At 52.2% G+C, this 21,692-nt stretch overlaps 1 protein-coding gene across 2 annotated transcripts; it reads right to left on the minus strand.

The window, feature by feature from the left end:
- Positions 1–16,023: 16,023 nt before the first annotated feature.
- On the minus strand, positions 16,024–20,138 carry Zfp36l2 (ZFP36 ring finger protein like 2). Of its 2 annotated transcripts, none has more exons than XM_041631180.1 (2): positions 19,773–20,138; positions 16,024–19,292 (listed from the first exon to the last, which is right to left on the minus strand). In XM_041631180.1, exons 1-2 carry the CDS (start codon positions 19,821–19,823, stop codon positions 17,886–17,888), a joined length of 1,458 nt encoding a protein of 485 aa, XP_041487114.1. In that variant the 5' UTR covers positions 19,824–20,138; the 3' UTR covers positions 16,024–17,885. The 2 variants fall into 2 exon arrangements, with proteins under 2 accessions (XP_041487114.1, XP_041487115.1); XM_041631181.1 differs by lacking the exon at positions 19,773–20,138 and adding an exon at positions 19,379–19,760.
- Positions 20,139–21,692: the final 1,554 nt, after the last annotated feature.

Consider the following 21,692-nt stretch of genomic DNA (forward strand, 5'->3'; position numbering starts at 1 on the left):
TTCACAGCCCGGCTATGGCAGCTGGGCCCTGCAATTAGGCCTCTGTTGAGGGACCTGAGAGAGAGTTTTAAACGTTCGCTTACCTCTTTCCTAATCACCCTGGGGCACTACCAGGCCAGAATCTGGTTGGCCCACCTCAGAGCCCAGAAATCTAAGCACACTTAAAGCAAGACAGGCAGAGAGGCCTCAAGGCACAGAGGCCCAGTGGCCTTGGCCAATGAGCCTGCTTTACTGAACTCTGGTTCAGCCTTTGTCGCTTGGGGTGAGCCACGAGATTTCACACAGAATAGTTTAATGAATGGGCTACCTAGACCTTTCTGGAACTTACTGGCTGTTTGATGAGACAAAATCTGCACACCTGGGTTCCCAGGGAATGGTGAAGGTGGGGGTGGGGGGGGGGGCTGGGGGGCAGAGATGAAAGCCAGGGAAGCAGGGGCCTAGGGAGACTGAGAAGCTTGCCCAAGGTCACACAGCTTGTAATTGGGAAACCCAGGCTAGAAGGAGTCAGTCAGTGGGGCTCCTAGGCTGCATTCTGGAATGTTGGATGGACAGTCCAGGGAAAGCAGAGCACGCACGAGTGTCCAGGGAGGGCTAGACCAAATTGGGAAGGACATCAGGTGAACAGGCGCTAGAACAAGGCATGTACCCCCACACCCCTCTAAACGCCCCTGCTCTCCCCGCTCCCCCAGACACTAGACAGAGTGAGGAGCTCTCAAGTTCCTGTAGACTTTCTCTCCCACAGAGCCTGAGGCCAGGAGGAGTTCTGTGGGGTCCAACCATGTGTGAGAAGTAACCATGAGGCTTGTGGGAGTGTAGTTGCATGGGACTGGGGGAAGGTCCTGCCGTTACTGAATAACATTGTGTGCCAGTTAGGTATATTTTACACATTTTATCTAATCTTTGAAGCGAAGGGAGGGTAGCCATTCTAGTTCACAGACCATAGTCTGCTTCTTCCACCAAAAGGCCTGGAATGCCAGGGAACAGAGGAGGAAGACTGTGTGACCCTGAGTCCCCAGGACCTCCCTCTCTAGCATCGCTGAAGGATGATGCTTCCCCGGAGCGTCAGAGCAAGCCAGGTTCAGATGCCTCTCCCCAGCTTCCCCGTTTCTGCTGCTGTGTCCAGAGGGGCCACAGCTGTCTCCTAACTCCTCGTCACTTTCCGGCTCCCTGGTTTTCACTCATTTACCTCCTCGGTTTAGGAGTTCATGTGCCAGAGAGAATTCGATCTTTTCTCCTTCCCCCTCTCATGCACAGGAGGAACCTCAGCCTTCTCCGTGGCCATGGTGCTAATGCAGTCTCTGGAAGGACTTCAAGGTACTGGAAACCTTTGGCCTTCCTAAAGCCCCCAGGATGGAGCCTTGGCTGCAGGTGTCTGGGTCAGAACCCAGCATTCCTGGGACCTAGAAGCCCACCTTCATCTCCTACTTCACTCCCACAATGCCCTGCCATAGGATGGCTGAAGTTGAACTCAAGCAAAATGCCTCTCTGGGTAGAAAAAATACACGGTCCTCATCTCTTGCCCTTAGACCAAGCTGGTGGGAAACAAGAACCCTGACCTCCTATGAATGGACTGGTCCACGTGGCTGACCTTGTACCTCTGGGATTTTTCCTGAGACTGAAGAAGAGGAAGAAGATGGGGCTGGGTGCTATTGGCCTAGTGATGATGTTAGAGAGAGGAGACTGGGCTATGGCTGATGGAATCCCAGAAGCCTTCCTGGCGCCGGACTGAAAACACCTGGCCTGAATCGGACCGCAGAGGGGTGGAGAGGTGGCTGCTTGGTAAGCATCTACTTTTCGCCAGGCTGTTTGGAGAATTTGGAGGAGGGCTGGGGGCGGAGGTGCGTGGTAGAGCACCTTGTACAGCATGTGCCAGGTCCTGGGTTCCAGCCCCAGCACTGTGGAATGAACGGAGCACACAGTAAAGGAGATCCGCCATTCTACTGCCTGAGCATAATTCTCCTGCAGAGCTGACCTTTTAGAGGCAGCAGACTTAAAAGACAAGTATATAAAGTATGTCATGTGTTAGGGATGAAGGTGTTGGAGGGGGAGTAAAAGCAGGAAGGAGAAAGGATGAGAGAGGGCAGGGGTAGCAGGAGGTGTATAGAGCCAAGGATGGGGGCTTGATTTGGACGCCAGGTGCAGAAACAGAATGTGCCCCTAAGCAGCACGGGAGAGATGACAGAAACAGAGTTTAAGGGGATTCTCCCGCAACCCTGGGCAGGGAAGGAAGGGGGGCTGGGTGGGGTGACTGTCCAGGAGCAACAGTCTGTGGCTTACAGACCTTTCCAGGGTGGTCTGCTGGGCAAATCACCTTAACTGGGTATTCCCAGTAGCGCCTAGACCAGCGGTTCTCAACCTATGGGTCGCAACCCCCACAGGATCGCATATCAAACATTTATGTTGTGATTCATAACCGTAGCAAAATTATAGCAAATGAAGTAGCAAGCAAATTATAGCAATGAAGTAGCAAGGAAATAATTTTATGACGAGTGGTCCCCACACATAACAGGGCCCATAACGCTCTTGGGAACTGTGAGGAAGGACACTGGCTAGTCTCATTTTGCACTTGAGGAGACAGGCTCAGCGATGCCCAGGAACTGCTTAAAATGAGACTTCTCTTTTCATGCCATTCAGGTGTGTTCTGTCCCATGCCCCCCTTCACCCCCAGTGCAGGGGATCAGTCAAACCTAGACCTTGTGTATGGCAGCCAAACGCTAGCTCTACCACTGAGCTGTATAACCACTCTCCCGCTCTTGTTGTGAATAAGAGATCTCAGTTAATTCTATCCAATCGGTTATTAGATTAGTAGTTCAAAGTCGCAGAGATAGCCACAGGCTCTGAGTGTATAGAAGCCAGCCAGCCAGTCAACTAACCAGGTGGGTAAGCATCAGGGAAGGCAGGCCTGGGTGGGACTTCCTGCCTTCATGGGCCTGGAGGTGTGAGGACACAGGGCTTGGGCACGGAGGCTGCCAGCTGCTTGCACAACCATGGTCATGGTTAACCCCTCTCCATGGGGATCTTGCACGTAATAGCAGGAAATGCATTATTAGGGTTGGTGTGAAGATGACATGCCCGTATGAGGACACCTCCAGGGACTGGGCTTGGCAGAGCTTGGCCATTATTATAAACTGTGGCCATTATTATTAAAAGGCACAGCTGGAGAACAAGGGACAATTGTGCAAGGCCAGATGTCGAGCCGGGCATTCAGAGGTGCCTGAGGGGTTCAGAACAGAGAGCAGGCCTCCAGGGCTGCTGTAGCCCACATACAGAACGGATGTGGGGGTGTGGGGTGTGCAGTACGGGGTGGGGAGGAGGAACACGGAGTTTGAGAGAGAAAGGGAGAGTTGGCCCTGAGGTCAACAACACAGGTGCAAACAGATGAGGTTCCCACTGCTCCAGGAAGGCCAATGAGATGGTGGGCTCCAATGTTGGGACAAGGGAACCTCAGAGACTTTAAAGGGAGGACCACTGTGTGATGAGGCAGGTAGTGGGCAGCAATTGTTGGCCCACAGCAGGCCAAGAGAAGGCAACCGTGATCACAGTCCTCAGGCCAGTGTCAAGAGCAGTAATCCAAGCAAGGACTGCAGAGTTCCTGTGACCCCTGGCCTGGGCCCGCGTGCCCAGCCGAGCCCGCGGGTCCTTGGGCTGTGGGAACAAGAGAACAGGAAGCGCCTGGCTATCCGGGGCTGCCTGCTGGAGGGCAGCAGGGACAGAAAAGACTCAACATCTCCCCTCCTTTTCCTCCCCAGGCGACTGGCAGTTACACCACTGTGGTTTGTTGGCCCCAGGGAGCATTTGCATTACATAACGCCGGACACAACCGCTCCTAAAATGTGAACATTCTCACACACAACCACAAGACCCAGTCACTTGACTCACGCATGCCACCACTACACACTCATGTTTGTATCTCCACACACCCTAGGTCACGCTGGAAGGGCCGCCCCTCAAAGATCAGTGAGGCATCTTCCTAGTCTTTTGTCTCCCAGGCTCCAGGAGCCCTGAGCCCAGTGGGACTGACCCAGGCCTGTCCTGGTGCTCCCAAGTCAGGGAGGTAGGGAAAGAGCAAGAGACTCCAGGGTGGAGACCTTGTCCTGTAGACTTCAGAATATATAGGTCAGGCCAACAGGGAGATGAAGGGGGAGGGAATATGGAGGAGGAGTGTGGAGGCACAGAGAACAGGAGAATTGCTATGATGGCAGGGACTTTGTATGGGGTGTGTGTGTGTATGTGTGTGTATGTGTGTGTGTTATGTGTGCATGTATGTGTATGTGTGTATGTGTGTATGTGTGTATGTATATGTATGTGTATTATGTGTATATATGTGTTATGTGTGTATGTATGTGTGTATGTGTGTATATGTGTGTGTATGTGTGTATGTATGTATGTGTGTATATATGTGTATGTATGTGTGTATGTATATGTACGTATGTATTATGTGTGTGTATGTATGTGTGTATATGTATGTGTGTATGTGTGTGTGCATATGTATGTGTGTGTTTAACTTTTTTTTTTCTTTTTTTTTGGTTTTTCGAGACAGGGTTTCTCTGTGGCTTTGGAGCCTGTCCTGGAACTAGCTCTTGTAGATCAGGCTGTGTTTAACTTTTTTGAGACATGGTCTCATACAGTCCAGGCTGGTCTAGAACTTGCTATGTAGTTGAGAACGAATGTGAACTTCTGATTCTCCTGCTTGCCTTCAGTGAGCTGGGCTGACAGGCGTGGGCCTTGTGTGTGGAGATCACTCTGCTATTGCGCTCCATACCCAGACCAGGCTTTGAGCTTTTCAATGCACATGCCTGTGCCACTTCACAGACACGTAAGAAGCACCATGAGAACTGGCATTGCATAGCCAGGACTTGTGATATGAAGTGCTTGCCCCAGGACCTGAGATTCAGCTGCTTAGGCTGTACCACTTAGAAAGGAAAAACCACTGGAACAGGGGCAGTGAGCATCCGTCACCAGGGTTATCACCCTAGGCATGGTGCAGCAGTGACAGGGGGCTGACAGAGAGCTCATTTGTGGCCCTGAACGTGTGTGTATGTATGTGTGTGTGTATGTATGTGTATATGGTGTATATGTGCGTGTGTGTGTACTATGTGTTTATGTATGTGTGTATGTGCATGTACATGTTTGTATGTGTACGTGTATATGTGTGTGTGTATGTGTGTGTATGTGTGTGTATGTGTGTGTGTATGTGTGTGTATGTGTGTGTATGTGTGTGTGTATGTGTGTGTATATGTGTGTGTGTAAATGTGTGTGTGTATGTATGTGTATATGGTGTGTATGTGCGTGTGTGTACTATGTGTTTATGTATGTGTGTATGTGCATGTACATGTTTGTATGTGTACGTGTGTGTAAATGTGTGTATGTGTGTGTGTATGTATGTGTATATGGTGTGTATGTGCGTGTGTGTACTATGTGTTTATGTATGTGTGTATGTGCATGTACATGTTTGTATGTGTACGTGTGTGTAAATGTGTGTATGTGTGTGTATGTGTGTGTATGTGTGTGTGTATGTGTGTGTATGTGTGTGTGTATGTGTGTGTATGTGTGTGTGTATGTGTGTGTATGTGTGTGTGTATGTGTGTGTGTGTGTGTGTGTGTGTGTGTATGAGGAAATGGGGGCTGCAGTGATGGCTAAGAGTACTTACCGCTCGCTCTTGCAGAGGACTTCAGTTCCTAGCAGCCATTACGAGAGGTTCATACCTACCTCTAACTCCAACTCCAGGGGTATCCAAACCCTCTTCTAGCCTCAGAGGATACCTGCAGCTGTCCAGGCCAATGCAGGGAGGCCTGCCCTGCAGAGGAGAGGGGCTGGAGTTAGAGAGCAGACAGGAAGAAAAGGACTAGAGGGAAAAGATGGAGGAGAGTACCGGGGGCCTCTGAGGATGCCTCCATCATGGGTGTCACACATTTGGAGACGGAGTTGGGTAGAGGAGTTAGTGTGAGGAGCTGTGGGGGAGGAAGATCCAAGGCTGCTGGGTAGAGGTGTGGGCCAGGTAGAGCCCAGGCTAGCCCCTTCAGCAGACAGCATGGTCTTTGGGATGAAATGGTGGCATACAGGTATTCTGAATTCTCTGTGACGGGGGAGGGGGGAGGGGGGGAAGGCTGGAATGCTCCCGGACGGCGGGAGAAGCCAGAGGCCTTCTGTCAGCCCCTGTCACATGTCCCAGGGCATGCTGTGACAAAGGACAGTGTCTAAGGGTAGGGTAACAGGCTACCTTCCGTCTTGCTGTTTGCGTCTGTTTTATTTTTTTATGTTTGCAGTGCTGGGCTTGAAATCAGGGTGCCAGACACGCCAGGCCAGCTCTCTTCCACCAGCCCACGCCCCAGCCTCCACGGTGAGTGCATGTTTTGTTATGTTTCTAGGCAGGCTGGCATGCAGATTAGGCAGGTGTTGAATTGGCTACGTAGTCAAGGCTGACATTGAACTATTCACCGTCCTGCGTCACTGCCATAGCCCACATTTGGTTTAACTGTACTTACCTCAGGAAAGCCCTGCAAGGAGTGACCTTTGGTGTCAAGCCTCTGGCACATATGCATGCTCACCTGCAAAAGAAAGTGCTGTGTGTGTGTGTGTGTGTGTGTGTGTGTGCAATTTGAAAAAACGTAATTTGAAAAAATAACTTAAAAACATAATTTGAAAAAATTAAAAATAAATAAGTAATTAGGTACATGAGTTTGGGGGACATATCATGGGTCCTTCGTGACACCCCTCAAATTGGAGGTTGCAAAATAAGAATAAAACAACCCAAGGCTCCTTTTCTGTAAGTTGGTTCTCTTGGCAGTGCTTGAGCTGACACTCTTTTGAGAAAGGCCATGTCTTGGTTAGGGTTTCTATTGCTGCCATGAAACACCATAACCAAAACAAGCAGGGGCAGAGAGGGTTTGCTCAGCTTACACTTCCACAGCTCTGTTCATCACTGAAGGAAGTCAGGACAGGAACCGGGAGGCAGGAGCTGGTGTAGAGGCCATGAGGGAGCTGCTTACTGGCTTGTTCCCCATGGCTTGCTCAGCCTGCTTTCTTATAGAACCCAGGACCACCAGCCCAGGGATGGCACCACCCACAGTCATTTGGGCCTTCCCCCATCAATCACTAATGAAGAAAATACCCTACAGGTTTGCCTGTTACCTCATTTTTATGGAAGCATTTTCTTCTCCCAGATGTGTCAAGTTGACATAAAACCAGCCAACACAGGCCCTGACGTTTACAGTTATAAACCAGAGGCAGCAAACGCAGAACTTTCCTGCTTGGATGGAGAGGACAGGAGACTCACACAGTTGCCAGGAACAGACTTGGCCCAGGACACATCGCTAAGCACACTGCTTAGTGGCTGAGAAGGGAACTTGGCTAAACATTTCACACTTAAAATCCAGTTTTGACCCTCAAGGGGATTTGGAGCCATTGGGACTGCATTCCCCTCCCCTGTTCATTATGAGGACGCCGAGGTTGGAAGTTCCACAGGTAGGGAGCAGCAGTGTGGCCAATCCAGGTCTGTGCCAGCCTGCTGTGAGCCGAGGCCTCTCCACAGAACTGCTGGGGCCTACTCCAGTTCTGCAGCTGCTGAGGGGCAGGGGAAGGAGCAGGGAGCTGTCACAGGGCACAGCGCACGCTCCGCCCATGGGCTCACTGATCACTTCAGTCAACCTCCCCGACCCCTGTAATCCCCTGGTCAGGACACAGAAACTAGTTAGAAGAGAGACGTGATGGGCGATCCTGGGTGGAGCGAGGGATGGGTATGACTGAGATATATTGTACACGCGCATGAAATGTTCAAAGAATAAAAAATTGACAATGACCGTTTTGAGTTGTGAGAGTTTCCTAAAAGAACAAACATTAAATGAATTCTGGACTGGGGTTAGGATAGAATTTCTAAAATTTCTGAAGAGCCTTAAATGTGTTTCTGTCACTCTTTGTCATCAAAGAGCTGCTCTCAGAATTAATGACAATAAAATCCAAACATCTTCAGTGTTTGTGTCCTGCACTATCTACTCTTCGGCCAGTATTTGTCAAGAAACAAACACATCCGCAGCATGTAAATTTGTCTTTAGTAAGCTGTAAAATACCTGTACGTGAAAGACTTGTCTTCTAATGAATTCCTTGCCAGCGGTGGCGGCGGCACACGTCTTTAATTCCTGGTGGAGCGGTACAAGCTGGGGGCCAGCCTGACCTCCATAGCAACAGCTAGGGCTACACAGTGAGAACCTGCCTCCAAAAATAGGGACACTGAGGAACCACCCCTTGAGCTGAGCAGCCTGCGGGGTGGGCAGAGAGACACCTGGAATTCAAGGTCATCTCTGCTATAATCGAGTTCAGCCTGTGCTACCCTTTCTCAACAAAGAAAAGAAAGTCCTAGTGAAGCAGGTCACAGCGCGCTTGGGAATCTCACCTGGGGGCCGGAGGGTCTTCCGGGACAGCCAAAAGAGGCAGAGTTGGGTCAGCTGACTTTTGAGGACAAAGCAGGGGTCCTGAAGAAGGCTCGGCAGCTCCTCAGAACATTCCCTACCCTTTGAAATGGAATAGTGACCCAGGCCCAGTTCTGGCTGCCGGGAGAGCCATTAGCATCTGTAAAGCCTCGATTGAGGGTTGTGGTACAGAATCGCTATAAAGGGGTGCTACTAGAATTTCCAAGGCCTTCCTGGAGACCCTGGGCTTGAGGCCCCGTGGGGGAGGGGGAGGAAGGAGGTAGGGGATAGTGGGGGAGCAGAGCTGACACACTAAGAGCAGTTGGCTTATCCTTCCGGACCACAGACACCCCTAAGCACCTATTAGTTCACTAATCCTTAGAGCAGCTATGGAGTAGCACAATTCTCAGCTGGAAAACCTGGTGCTCAATTTGAGTCCTTGATCCAAGGAGTCATTGGCAGCACCTGGGACCCTTCTCCCTTGTGGCAGTAGAGTCCCAGCTGTTTCAACCTGGAGAAACATTCTGGGCTCTGGGATGGTAGGTCCAAAGGAGGCATGGCCTACAGAGGCGGGGAACTGAGGGCAGTTTCTGTATTTGTGTTTTGAAAATTTATTTTATTATTTTTATATGTAAGTGCTTATGTGCATGTGTGTCTGTGCACCACACGAAGAAGGGCCCTTGGAAGCCAGAAGGGGCTTTGGGCCCCCTGGAAGTGGAGAATTTCAGGTGGTGGCAAGCTGCCATGTGGTTGCTGGGAGTTGAACCCCGGTCCTCTGGAAGTGCGGCCAGTCCTCCTGACCACTGAGCCATCTCTCCAGCCCTGTATTTGTTTAAAATGGACTAGTTAATCCTTTTGCTTTGAGATTTTTTGCTGTTGGCCAGGCTGGTCTGACAGGTGTGAGCCACCATGCCTGATTAGTTTTGGTTCTGCTGTCCTGCAGGGAGACAGGACTACTAGCTTGTGCCACACCTGGCTTGAGTATGTTTTTCTGGGGCTGTGAGATGGAAAGCAAAGTCCGTCAGCTTGCATGTACAGTTTTTTTTCCCCTTCAAGACAGGGTTTCTCTACGTAGCCCTGGCTGTCCTGGCATTAGCTCTGTAGACCAGGCTGGCCTTGAACTCACAGAGATCTGCCTGCCTCTGCCTCCCGAGTGCTGGGACTAAAGGTGTGCGCCACCACACCTGGGTTAGCCTATGGTCATTTAAGAAAATTATTACTACTACTATTATTCTAAGTCATTTATGTGTGTGAGTATTTTGCCTGCATGCATATATGTACATCATGTATCTCTCTGTGTTTATGAAGGCCAGAAGAGGGGGGTCATCAGAGTCCCTGGAACTGGAACTCATTAGTTCATAGATTTTTGAAGTGTTTCTTTTCTTTTCTTTTCTTTCTTTCTTTCTTTCTTTCTCTTTCTTTCTTTCTTTCTTTTTTTTAAAAAAAGGACAGGATCTCATGTAGCCAAACTCACTATGTAGCTTAGGATGATCACCTTAAGTATCTGATTGCCCTGTCCCTGCCTTGCAGAGGTAAGTGCCAGCCACCATACCAGTGGTGCTAGGGATCAAACCCAGGGCTAGACAAGCACTCTACCATGTGAACTACATTCTTAGGCTCCTGATTCTATCTTTTGGCTATTAGGAATAAATTTCAAAAGTTCCCTTTTGGGGCTGGAGAGATGGCTCAGCAGTTAAGAGCACTGGCTGCTTTTCCAGAGGATCCTGGTTCAATTCCCAGCACCCATATGGCAGCTCACAACTGTTTGTGACTCCAGTTCCAGGGATCTGACACCCTCACACCAATGCACATAAAATAAAGTTAAATAAATTATTTTTTAAAAAAGTTCTTTTTGGGGTTGGAGAGATGGCTCAGCGGTCAAGAGCACTGGCTTCAAGTCCCAGTATCCACATGGCAGCTCACAACTGTCTGTCGCTCCAGTTCCAGGGGATTGAACCCCCTTACACAGACATACATGCAAACAAAACACCAACGTACATAAAATAAAAATAAATAATTAAAAAAAGTTCTTTCTTGCCTCCCTCTCTTTCTTAGACTGGGTCTTGCTTGGCCTGGGACTCACTTTATGGCCAAGACTAGCCTTGAACTTAGGGCAATCCTTTTGCCTTAGCTTCCTGAGTGCAAGGATTAGGCTAAGTACCACCATGCCTGGCTTTTCTTTTGGTGTTTCAAGACAGGGTGTCTCCCAGCTCGGTCTGGCCCTGAACTTGCTGTGTGGCTGGGGATGCCCTTGAGTCCCTGGCCTCCTGTCGCTCCTTCTTAAGACCAGCTGAAGTGAGTTCCAGGCTAGTCAGGAGAACCTGCTCAATAAAACAATTCATAAAGTATCTATTTTGGCTAGGGATGGAACTTGGGGTTATATGTCCTAGACCTCAGCGAATTCCACCAAACAACCGAAACAGACAACAAACAAAAAGAAAAAATTCTGATATATTACTTTGAAAATGGTGTGGTAGTTCCCCCAAACCTAAACGTGGGTCTGGGGTGTGGCTCAATGGTAGAGCCTGAGGCCTAGCCTGTAGGAGGCTCTGGGTTTGATCACCTATGGGCCAGTAATTCTAGTCATAGGTGCCTACTCCCCAGGGCTGAAATCATACATTACCACCAGACTTGGACCTGATTATTCCCTAGCAGTGCCTTTTAACACCGCCAGGGTCCACCGACTCTAGTTAAACAGACTGCGGTATATCCATACAATGGACTACGTCTCGACCATAAAAAGGAACGAAGTGTGGATGGCTGATACACCACGGGCAAACCCTGAAACCTCATCTGTCCACTCCCTGCAGGCAACAGCAATCAGTTTACCCTTCACCAGACAGTGCGAACTCTCTGTGGGACAAAGGCGACGTCCTGCCCCTCTGTCGGTCCGCCCAATGGGGACTCGGCCAGCTGGTGAATCACGGCAGGCTTGGCCTTACCCTCAGTGGGGTCACCTACAGCAGTATCTCACATCTATTAACAACAGGTGGCTTTGGATTTCTGTTGGGTTCCACCCACCTCTGGGGCAGGCATGCTGATCTGAGCTTAAGGTAGGTGTAAAGTCCCGGGACAGCGACCTCACTATCCTGAGGTCTCAAGGGAGTTCTAGGTCAGGGAGAGACATACCAGATAGGAATATCAATGTACTTATGCCCTTACCTGTTTTTCTTCTTTTTGAGACAAGGTCTCTCTCTATGTCCTGAATCTCAGTATATAGACCAGTCTGGTTTCAAACTGAAAGCCTGTGCCTGCCTGCCTCCTCAGTGTTGAGTGTTGGGATTAAAACTGAAAGCCAACCCCATCTAGCTTGCGTGTCTCCCTTGAAGTGGACGCTCTGCCCACGGTGTTAGATGGTGGCCATGGGTAGGGCAGCAGCTTTCCAGTTACCTCGAGCTGTAAGTGTGGGAGTCTTAGCATGGTGGGGAGCACTGGCCTAACACCGACCAGACCCTGGGGTTCAGCACCAATACAGCCAAGCAACAACAGCAAAGTAAGTTATTCTGAGTCTCTTTTGGAGACTTGAAGGTGACCCACCCTGCCATGGCTGCTGGAATTTACTCGGACCAGGCCCAGTTCTCCTCTCTATAAACAGGCCTTTAGCCCAGAAGAGGGGACACAGGCTGCCCACAGCTGGCTTGGCCTCCTGCAGAGGGTCACTGGGAATTCTGTGTTTCATCAAATATTGCTGGGCTACAGAGTTTTATTTGAAAATAATTTTAATTAGCCGGAAACTAGGAGTTTAATAAATGGAAAACAGAGAACTTTCCAAGGCCACAGCTGGGAAACACTCGCTTTTTTTAAAAAAAAAAAAATTCCGCCCAGCTTCCCAGACCAGCTAAAGCACCCTGACCGGGGGACCCCAAGTGCCAGACAAATCCACAAGAAAAACAAAGCTTATTTTTAGAGAAATATTTTAAACTCGCTTTCAATGATCTCAGGAGTTTCCTTCCCCATCCGTCTCGGGTCCTTACATCTTCTCTCTATTTCGGGGCGACTTCCCCGGGTGAAGAATGAAGATCTGACAGAAGTTATTTCTGCCCAGATGGAAATCAGAGGCCCCTCCCTCAGCCCCCAAGAATGAACTGTTGCTAAAAATGTCCCTGCAGACAGCAAGGGGCCCATGAGGCCTGCCCTTGGCAGGTGTGCCCAGCAGTGAAGGTGGCTCTGGGATCCCTGCAGCCTGGGAGGCTGTGGTCACTCTCCCACCCGGCCTGCTCTTGCCCCCGCCCAGCAGGAAGTGGATAGCAGCCTGGCAGTTATTTCCGGGTTTTGAAAGCAGTTTTAAAATTGAAAGAGGTTTGCTAAGAAGGCCTGCTTTTTCTTTATAGGTGTTGGTAACCCCCCGCCCCACACATACCCTGTACAGACACACCCCGTACCCCTGTTGACACAACCGTACCCAAGCACAAGCTGTGCGTACCTCCTCACACACTGGAGGCCCCCACCCCACCCCCACAGCTACAGCCACACACCGTACACGCCCAAACCCACATTCACTCACACACAGCAGGGCACAAGGACACACCCACCAGGGCCACTCACAGTCGCAGGCACCTACCTGTTCACACGCACAGCCGTGACCCTAACACAGAAACACACCCCCACAGACTCCCACACTCTCAAACCCTAAATACACAGCATAAACCCAAACCCACACTCCCCTACTACATGCAACCAGTACATCACAAGATGCACCCATACTCACCAACACCCACAGACTCTTAGACTCTACAAGAGTCAGAATCCCTTGCTTGCATCAGCTTTGTGCAGAACCACACACCCACCAGCCCTTTCTGAACCCATTACACACATAGACACAGAACAACACCCGGGGCTAACAGACACAAACCCACCTCCCATGTGGGCACAACTTCACACACCTCCCTTCACAGATGCCTTGCCAAGCACACCCATGAACGCCCTTTCACGTCCCAGCTCCTTTCGTCGTAAATTAGGAACAGGGTACCTCACTGCCTGCTGGGGCGCCATCTTCCCACTCTGCCTCAACTTCCTTTTGCCTTCTTTCCCTCCCTCTCCGGCTTGCTAGTAGCTCAGATTGCAAACTGCATTGTCTTAAATCCCAGCAGAGGCAGGAGGGATTCTGTGAGTTGGATGCTAGCCTGGCCTACAGAGTGAGTTCCAGGACAGCTAGGGTTACATCAGAAACCTTCTCTAGAAAAACAACATTAAAAACAAAACAAGACAAAAAACAACAACAAAAACCCTGCGAACGTCTAGAGCTCACTACATCCTCCAGAATAGTAAATACAATGAAATGAGATTACAGCTGGGTGTTGTGGGGCACACCTGTAGTCCTGAATCAGCTGGAGGCTGAGGCAGGAGGATCTGCAGTTACAAAGACAAACAAACAAGCAAACAAAAAGAGCTTGCCTGGCCCTGGTCCAACAACGGGTCAGCCTGAAAGGGCTGCAGAGACCCAACTTCCGGTTTTAAAAAAACTGGGGGCGAGTCACCTCCGCCGCCTTCATTTGTCACCTGAAGCTGGAGGACAGTTGTGTCTGCAGGTGGTTTTCCTCCCAGCAAGCTTTCAGTAGACACCCACCCGAGGGCTTTCCTAAGACCCTGAAGCAGGCTCTAACGGCAAGTACCCTCCCTCAGGAGCAGGCCCGGCAGTCAAGAGCCTGGCCCACCATCTTTCCTGCATCAAGGGCTTTCAGGCCTGCTCCCAGTCCTCCACCTCCTCACACAGGTCAGTCAGCGCAGGGCTCCTCAGCTGTGCTCTGTCTTTTACACGTCTGGCAGGAGACCCAGGCAGCGGGACCTGTGCTTGTACCACATCCTCTTCTCAAACAGTTTGTAAGATGGGGCACACTAGTTGGATTGTTCCAAATCACCCCCGTCTCCAGTCAGTTGTAAGGCCTCCTTGAAGCAGTGGATTCTGAACCCACAGCTGCCTGGACGGATTCTAATTAGACTCGGCCGGGAGCCTCCACTCTCCCAGCTCCACAGTGCAGCCTCCAATGCAGCCCCCCGGTGGTGGCTCGTTCCTACTTCGCCCTCACTTGCAAGTTTTACTTTTAGATCCTGGATGTACAAAACAACAAAAAATCAACAACTCTCCTAAGTGTGATGGAGGAGAGGCTGTTTGCTGTTTATTCTGGTTGCTGCAGGACAGTGACCCAGAGTCTCCATTGATGTGTGGGTGAGAAAAACTCTCAATGACCACCTACCTCCCAAGCTTTCCATGATCTGGACACATCGAAAACACAAAAAACTTCAGGGCCTAGCAGTTGGGTTTTCAAACAGAGCCGTTTTAAAAAATGACTGTGGCTCACCCCAAAGAGAAGTCCAACATTCCAGCTGATCAAAAGTACTTGTCTAGAAAAATAAGTTTGGGAATGAAGTGGGAACACGGTCTTTGAAATGCAGCCGGGCCTAAATAGCTCCACAGTGGGGCCCTTTCCTCCCCAGTGCACATTCTTTATGGCCAAGAGGCCAAAGAGCTGCAGGGGCTTCACTCAACCCCAGGCCTTCTTGGCCTCCGGCTCCCTCCGCCCCCAAGGCCCAACATCTGGGAGAACTTTGAACTGTTCCCCACTCAGGCAGCAAGAACCAAAAAAAAAAAAAAAAAAAAAAAAAATCACTCCAGTGAACACCAACTCCATCTTCCTTAACTGGAAACATCTGCCCCACACGGCGCATCCCTCAGACACCCCCCACCACTCCTGCTCAGCTGAGTCGCAGGAGACCCTGGCCAAGGCAGGGGCAGCCAGAGCAGGGCAAGGATCGACTGATGGAGCCCAGCTATTATCAATAAGAAAGCAACTATGGCTGGATCTCCCGGCTCCTTCGGAAAAGTTGTCCGAACTGTGTGTATGCAGGAGGGGGAGAAAAACCCAATCGTTTTAGGAGTTTAAAAAGTGATTGTTTTAAAATGATCGGGGTAAAAACAAAAACAAAAGCCCAAAACCACAAGTGACTTTTGAGAACCAGGCATATGAAGGCAGCCCTGTTTCCCTTCGGTAGAAGCCTGGGTGACTTTGCTTTCTGCCCTCCTCAATCTCCCTTTCGCATAAATAGCCTGAACACGCTCATTCCCAGAGGAAGTTGTCTGTGTAAACAAGGCATTACCCAGATAGAAGTTTAACCCGCTTCATCTTCCGTCCTCCCTCTCTGAACAAGGACGTAACCCAGCTTTCCAAAGTCCAAGCAAAACCCCGGATTCCCAACCTGGTCCAAATCTCCATGTCCAGCTCCTATCAAGGCTACAGGCCCTGGTCAGGCTTTGCGGAGAAAAATCGGACCTTTTAGCTGCCAGGGCAGCCATGTGACCCACTGGGTGACTCACAGGCCGGCCACACCCCTTGCGGTCTCCCGCCAGGCCCTGCCACCAGCCAGTCAGCCAACACTGGGATGCATCTTATTACCAGAGGGAACAGCCAACAAATGCCCTTGACAGCCAAATTAGCCTTTCAGCTGAAAGGCTTTGCTATAAAGTAAATACAGGTACAAGTGGATACAGGCTCTGCTGCAATGGGCCAGCTCCTCACATCCTCTCCCCACACCCCTCCCCAGACCTGGCAAGGCCATGCTGGAAGCCAGGAGAGGAGACCTACTAGGGTTTAAAGAGAACACTCCTTTTATGCACAGGAATACTTTTTTCCCAAAAAATTTTATTGGGGGAAAACTACAAAACATTTACAGTACAATGTTTACAGTCACAATCTGTAGTGAACTGATTCCCCAGAATATATTACAAACTCAAGTTGACTCATCTTGTTACATTCAAAAACCTACTGTCAGAGTAGTCCAGAGTCCGCACAGGGTGTCCACTGTACCTACATACGAACTAAGCGCCTGCTCATTCATTCGCCATCCAGGAAGGCCTAGGAGACATTCCTACCTTTTTACATTGAAAACTAATAGTACAAGTTTTGGGCTGTCGTGAAACAAGGCATATTCATGGTCTGCAGACCATTTCACCGCTGGGATGACCCTCTTCACTTTATAGCTAGATAAAAAGAGTGGTAAAAAACTTTTCCTTTTGTGCAGGTGAACCCATCCGACATTCAAATTCTCTCACAAACACTAACGAAATACTTATTTGGTTGAGGAAGATTTAAGGCAAGTTCGGGCCCTACGAAGGCACTGAGACCATTTCCCCATTATTGCTACATGTCTTCATACTCAATGTCACAGTAGAACTGGTGGAATCCTCACTGTCCCGTGTAGAAAGCGGGACTGGCAAAGCATGCCACATGTGAGCCTGGCTGCCGACTATGTGGTCATTCTTTCTCTGTAAAGCTGGATGGGCCACAACCATTATACATTCTAAGAAAAACTCAAAATGTTCTCAAACTACTTCCACAGCATCAAGATAGATAGATTTCCGTAAAGAAATCATGCAATCTTTTGAAATTTACGTAAACAAGGAAAGAAATTAATGAAATAAATATTACATACAATCTCTTAAATTAAGATTTTCTTACTCATTTACAATAAAATAACCAAGTGAAGTTACAAAAGGCATATATTACTGTGAAAAGAACATACACTCCACATTTTGCCGATTAATAATGGCAATTATAATTTAACATAATAAAAGAATATATATCTATTGCTTTTCATCATACTCGATAAATACAGTATGAACAACACCCTCAATGTATACTTTTCACAAGATAATAAATAAGTTAAATAGTTTTTTTTCATATTGAGTTGTGGTGCAGTGGTGCCAATCAACTCAAGACAGGTAAAAATGAAGCACTTACTTCCCAACAATTACGAACTGAGCTCTGCTCGAGGCTTCCAGAGAGCAGAGGAAATGGTTCTAAGCGAAACACCCACCAAGTGGTGGCAATGAGACCAGTATCAAACTTTGGAATGCAAGGGTCCCCCCCCACCCCAAAACACATAACTTTTTAAAAAACAAACAAGAAAAACAACCGCGACAAACGGGGCTGAAGGCTACTCGTTTCAAGGCATGTTCCTGGCATTACACACTGAGTCTAGACTCTTAGAGTTGAGGGAGGTGGCAGTGGGCCGGCTCGCACTGGTCTGAGACAAACATTAGGAACCCCTTCCAAGGTAAGAGTCCTCACATCTGGACTGTAACTAAGGCTTTCAAGTGAAAGAGATGGAATGTGGTTTTAGCTGCTGGTGCTGGGCAGATGTTTTGTTTTTTGTAACTAGAGTTTCAAACTCAGAATCTGAGACCTAAACAAGTGTTTGGTATCTTTTGTTCTATCGCATCACAACCGCCTGTTGTGAATATTTTGTTCATCCACACAAAAAGTTCGTTGGCTTCTATTTCAACAAGAACGAAACTTTGTAATAATAATAAAATAAAAAAAACCAAAACAAGAAAACCGAAAGGGGAGGGGGCAGGGCCCCTCCCAGCAGAGTTCGAGTCCAAGTGCTCAGCCGGGACCTGCAAGTCCGGCCTGCGGCACTGTCACCCCTACCCGGGGCTCCCTGCAGCGCCTCTCCCAACCCCTCACGGGCGCCCCCTTGCCTCAATCGTCGGAGATGGAGAGGCGGCTGAAGATGGGCAGGCGGCGGCCGGGGTCCAGGCTGGGGGACTCGGAGCCGCTGAGACTGCCGGAGCTCAGCGAGCCGCTCAGGTAGCTGTCGCGGTCCGACAGCGAGTCCGGGGGGCTGGGGGGCGCGTCAAACACGGGCGACTCGGACAGACGGCGCGGCAGCTGGAAGCCAAAGGGCGGCGAGGGCGGCGCGGGGGCCGCGGGGGGTTGCGCAGGGGGCGGCGCGGGCCCCGCCAGGCCCTGCTGCTGGCTGCGGTAGTAGGCGGCGGCTGCGGCGGCGAAGTTGTGGGTCTGGATGGCAAGCGGCGTGATGAGGCTGCTCAGCTCCGGGCCGAAGGCGAAGGCGTTGTTGGCACACGAGCTGGCCGAACAGGTGGCGCACGGGGCTCCGGGGGGCAGCAGGTCCTCGGCGTTCCCGGGCCCGTAGAGCAGCGCGGCTGCTGCAGCAGCCGCCGCCGAGGCGCAGCACGTCGGGGCGCCCGAGGGCGTGGATGCCGCCGACGTGGAGGAGCAGGAAGAGGCAGAGGAGGAACAGGATGAGGCCGAAGAGCAGGAGGGCGGCGGCGGAGTGCGCGACGTAGGGCTGTCGAGCAGCAGCGGCGACTCCAGACCTCCCGGTGGCTGGTGGTGACCCGAAGGGAAGCCTGAGAAACTGAGGCTGTGATGCAGTTTGGGCCGCGGCTCCCGGGCGAAGCCCAGGTGCAGGGCATCGCGCGCGCCAAACGCTCGCAGGTCCCCAGAGGCGCCCCCCGATGGCGCGGGCCGCCGCTCGTCTGCGTTGTGGATGAAATGGCAGCGCGGGCCGTAGGGGCAGAAGCCGATGGTGTGGAAGGTGCGGCACAGCTCCGTCTTATACTTGGGGTGCCGAGTGAGGCTGCGGAGCTCGTGGAAGCCGTGCGCGAACTGGCACTTCTCGCCGTACTTGCACGTGCCGCTCTCCTCGAAGGGGCGACACAGCTCGGTCTTGTAGCGCGTAGAGTTGATCTGGGAGCCACTACCCCCCTTCTGCTGCTGCTGCAGGTGCAGGAGGTGCTGGCTGCGATCGCCGTTCTCGCTGAACGAGCGGTCCCGGAATTTGCTCTCCTTGTTCACCAGCGCCGTGCCGCCGCTGCCCCCTGAAGGCTCCTTGAGCTGGCCATAGGAGGCCGGGCCACCCGCGCCTGCGGGACCGCAGCTGCCGCCGTTAGGGGCGCCTGGGAACTTGGGCGAGCAGCTGCCCGGGCTGGGAGCGGGGTGGGCGAGCGCGTGTAGGTTGCTGGCCGAGTGGCGTCGCAGGAAGCCCGGCGTGAAGCTCGAGCTGTTGGCAGCAGCCACGGGCGTCCCCACCGCCTTCTTGTCCAGCATGTTGTTCAGATTGAGGTTGGCCAGGGATTTTTCCGTCTGCCAAAGGGAGGGGAGTGGGTAAGGGATGAAGATCGGAAGGTTGGGGAGGTCTACAGGGTGAACACCTAGTCCCAAGTGCCCACCTTCTTTTCTCCTGCCGATTTCAATTCAGCCTCCACCGTTACACTCGCAAAAAGCAGGCCGGCGAGAGCGGAGGACGCCCACCCGGGCCGCGCCGGGTCTAGCCATGTGATCCTGGGCCCGTGGCCACGGGGTGGGCGGCGCAAACACTGTCCGGGAAGTCCCGGGAGCGTGGCCGCAGTCGGCTCGGGAGGAGCGCCGCAGCTCCAGCCGCTACTCCTTCCCTCCCAGCTCTCCACGCCCACAGTCGCAAGCACACAGGGCTGCTAACTCCAGGACTTCCCTCCACCCGAAAAGTCAACTTGGAAGGGTTCTTCCGCCCCAACCGGGCCCGGCAGCCAAGTCTCGGAACTCTAAGGGTTCCAGGCAACCCGTCATCCTTCCCCGCTGTCTTACCTTGCATAAGAAGTCGATATCGTAGAAAGCGGACAGGAGTGTGGTCGACATTTTTTCTGGGTCCTGTAATGGTCGGAAACTGCAAGCGGGGAGGGATGGGAGGGGCCCTCGGTGCGGTGCGGCCCGGCTCGAACGGAGACGATTAACGGGCGAGAGGCGGGGAGAGACGGAAAGTTTGCTTGCGGGGCCGTGCAGAAGGAGGAGGCCGCGGTGCGGAGTGGGGGGGCAGAGGAGAAGCGAGAGCGCAGCTCGGCGCCCCGGCCCGCCCCCCGCACGAGCCGACGGCAGCTCGCGGACTGGTGGAACTCCGAGAGCTGCGAGCGCGCGCCCTATATAGAGCCCGGGAGCCGCGAGGCGGCGGAGCAAAGCGCACCGGGGGAGGGGACTGAACGCTGACCCGCCGGGGTCTCCAGGCAACGCCGCCCGCCGGCTTGCGGGCGTCAGGCGCCTTCTCGGCCTCTCATTGGCCGCCGCCAATTTTCCCCCCCTGGGGGGGGTAGGGGGCGGAGCTGGCAGCCCGGGCGTCCGGGCGGTGTTGAGAATGCGGCCCCCTTTGGGTGCTGCTGGGGTGGCGCTGGCGGGAAGATCCCGCTCTCCACCGCCTCTGGGTCTATAACGTTTGAAAGCGCTTTCACGTTCTGTCTGTGACCGCCAGTCCTATCCTGGACGTACCTTTTCCCGCCGGATCCTGCTAGGCGGACTGGGACAGCTTTTTCTTTCCCACCCTTGGTTTTGCTCGCGCGCGGGAATTGCAAAATATAACAGTATTGCAATGATGCGTGTTGCCAGACTGATTGGCAAAGGGTGCTTGGGACTAGAGGGCGGGGGGAGGGGGAGGACGACTCGGGCTCGCGGCTTGTCCCGTAGGTGGCAGCTCGAACCCAGCTGCCCGTGGAGACACAGTAGGGGTGGGGGCGGGAACGGCCAGCCTGGAGGAGCAGTGGCCCGTTTCTCCGCCCTTCTCCCCGCCCAGGCTTAGTAAACAGGACTTGAGCACTGGGGCCTGCGGGGCAGGGTTGAGTGTCTAAGGACAAGGCGCTGGCTTTGCTAATCGCATCACAAGACCTTGAGCCTGGGCCAAAGGCGCGGAGTGGCGCGGTGTGTCCGGGGCGGGAGAACCCGCTCGGGGAACTAGAGGGAAGTCGGGGGAGCAGTATGGACATGGAGGAAGTCACTTCCTTCACCTTTGTCTGCCGGTTGGCTTGGCCTCCCCAATCCTCTTGGGTGGGGGTGCAGCTGCTGGCCAAGGCTTCCCGCCCTGCACAGCCTTAGCCTGTCGAGTCCTGCAACCTTCTCTCTTGGGCTGTGGGAGGCACCGCATCAAATCTAAGCTCTGTGCTGGCTGCAGGAGGCGGTGGTTGCTGAACCGCCACTAGGGTTTGTGTGTGTGCGCGCGCGCGCGCGGGCTGGGGGAGGAGGGTCCTAGTCTGTTGTTTTTGGTGTAACCCCCACTAGCTTTCAGTAGAAAAATGAGCTTTCCCAAAAGTCGCCCGGCTCTTTCTGAGAGGGGGCAGACACCCCCACCTAGCGCCCAGTGAGGCTAAAGCCACCCACAGCTTTTCTCGGCCGACCGATCTGGAGTCAGGTCTTTTTTCTCTACACTGACTCCATACTGGCTGCCAATAGCTGGAGCTGGGCCCATGATTTCACCCAGCTGGCAGCTCAGGCTGCCCTGGGTGGAAGGCCCAGCAGCTGCCAGGGAAGGACGCTTGATCTACACCCTTCCCACGTTGCTCTTCCTGTCTACTTGCACTCTGTCCAGTATGCACCTGGGCTGTATCAGTTAACCTGCAAGGGAAGGAGGTAGGACCTGTCACTCAACAGGCTCCCGAGTTCAGCGTGCATTTGCCAATATGGAGGCGCCTGCTGCCCCTGTAGTTACAGCCCAGGGCAAAGCTGGAGGGCTTCAGGGTAAAAAAT

Source organism: Microtus oregoni, unplaced genomic scaffold (genome assembly GCF_018167655.1).
Source record: "Microtus oregoni isolate MIOR12 unplaced genomic scaffold, Mior012 000036F_ref0000092, whole genome shotgun sequence".
NCBI classification, from domain to species: Eukaryota; Metazoa; Chordata; class Mammalia; order Rodentia; family Cricetidae; genus Microtus; species Microtus oregoni.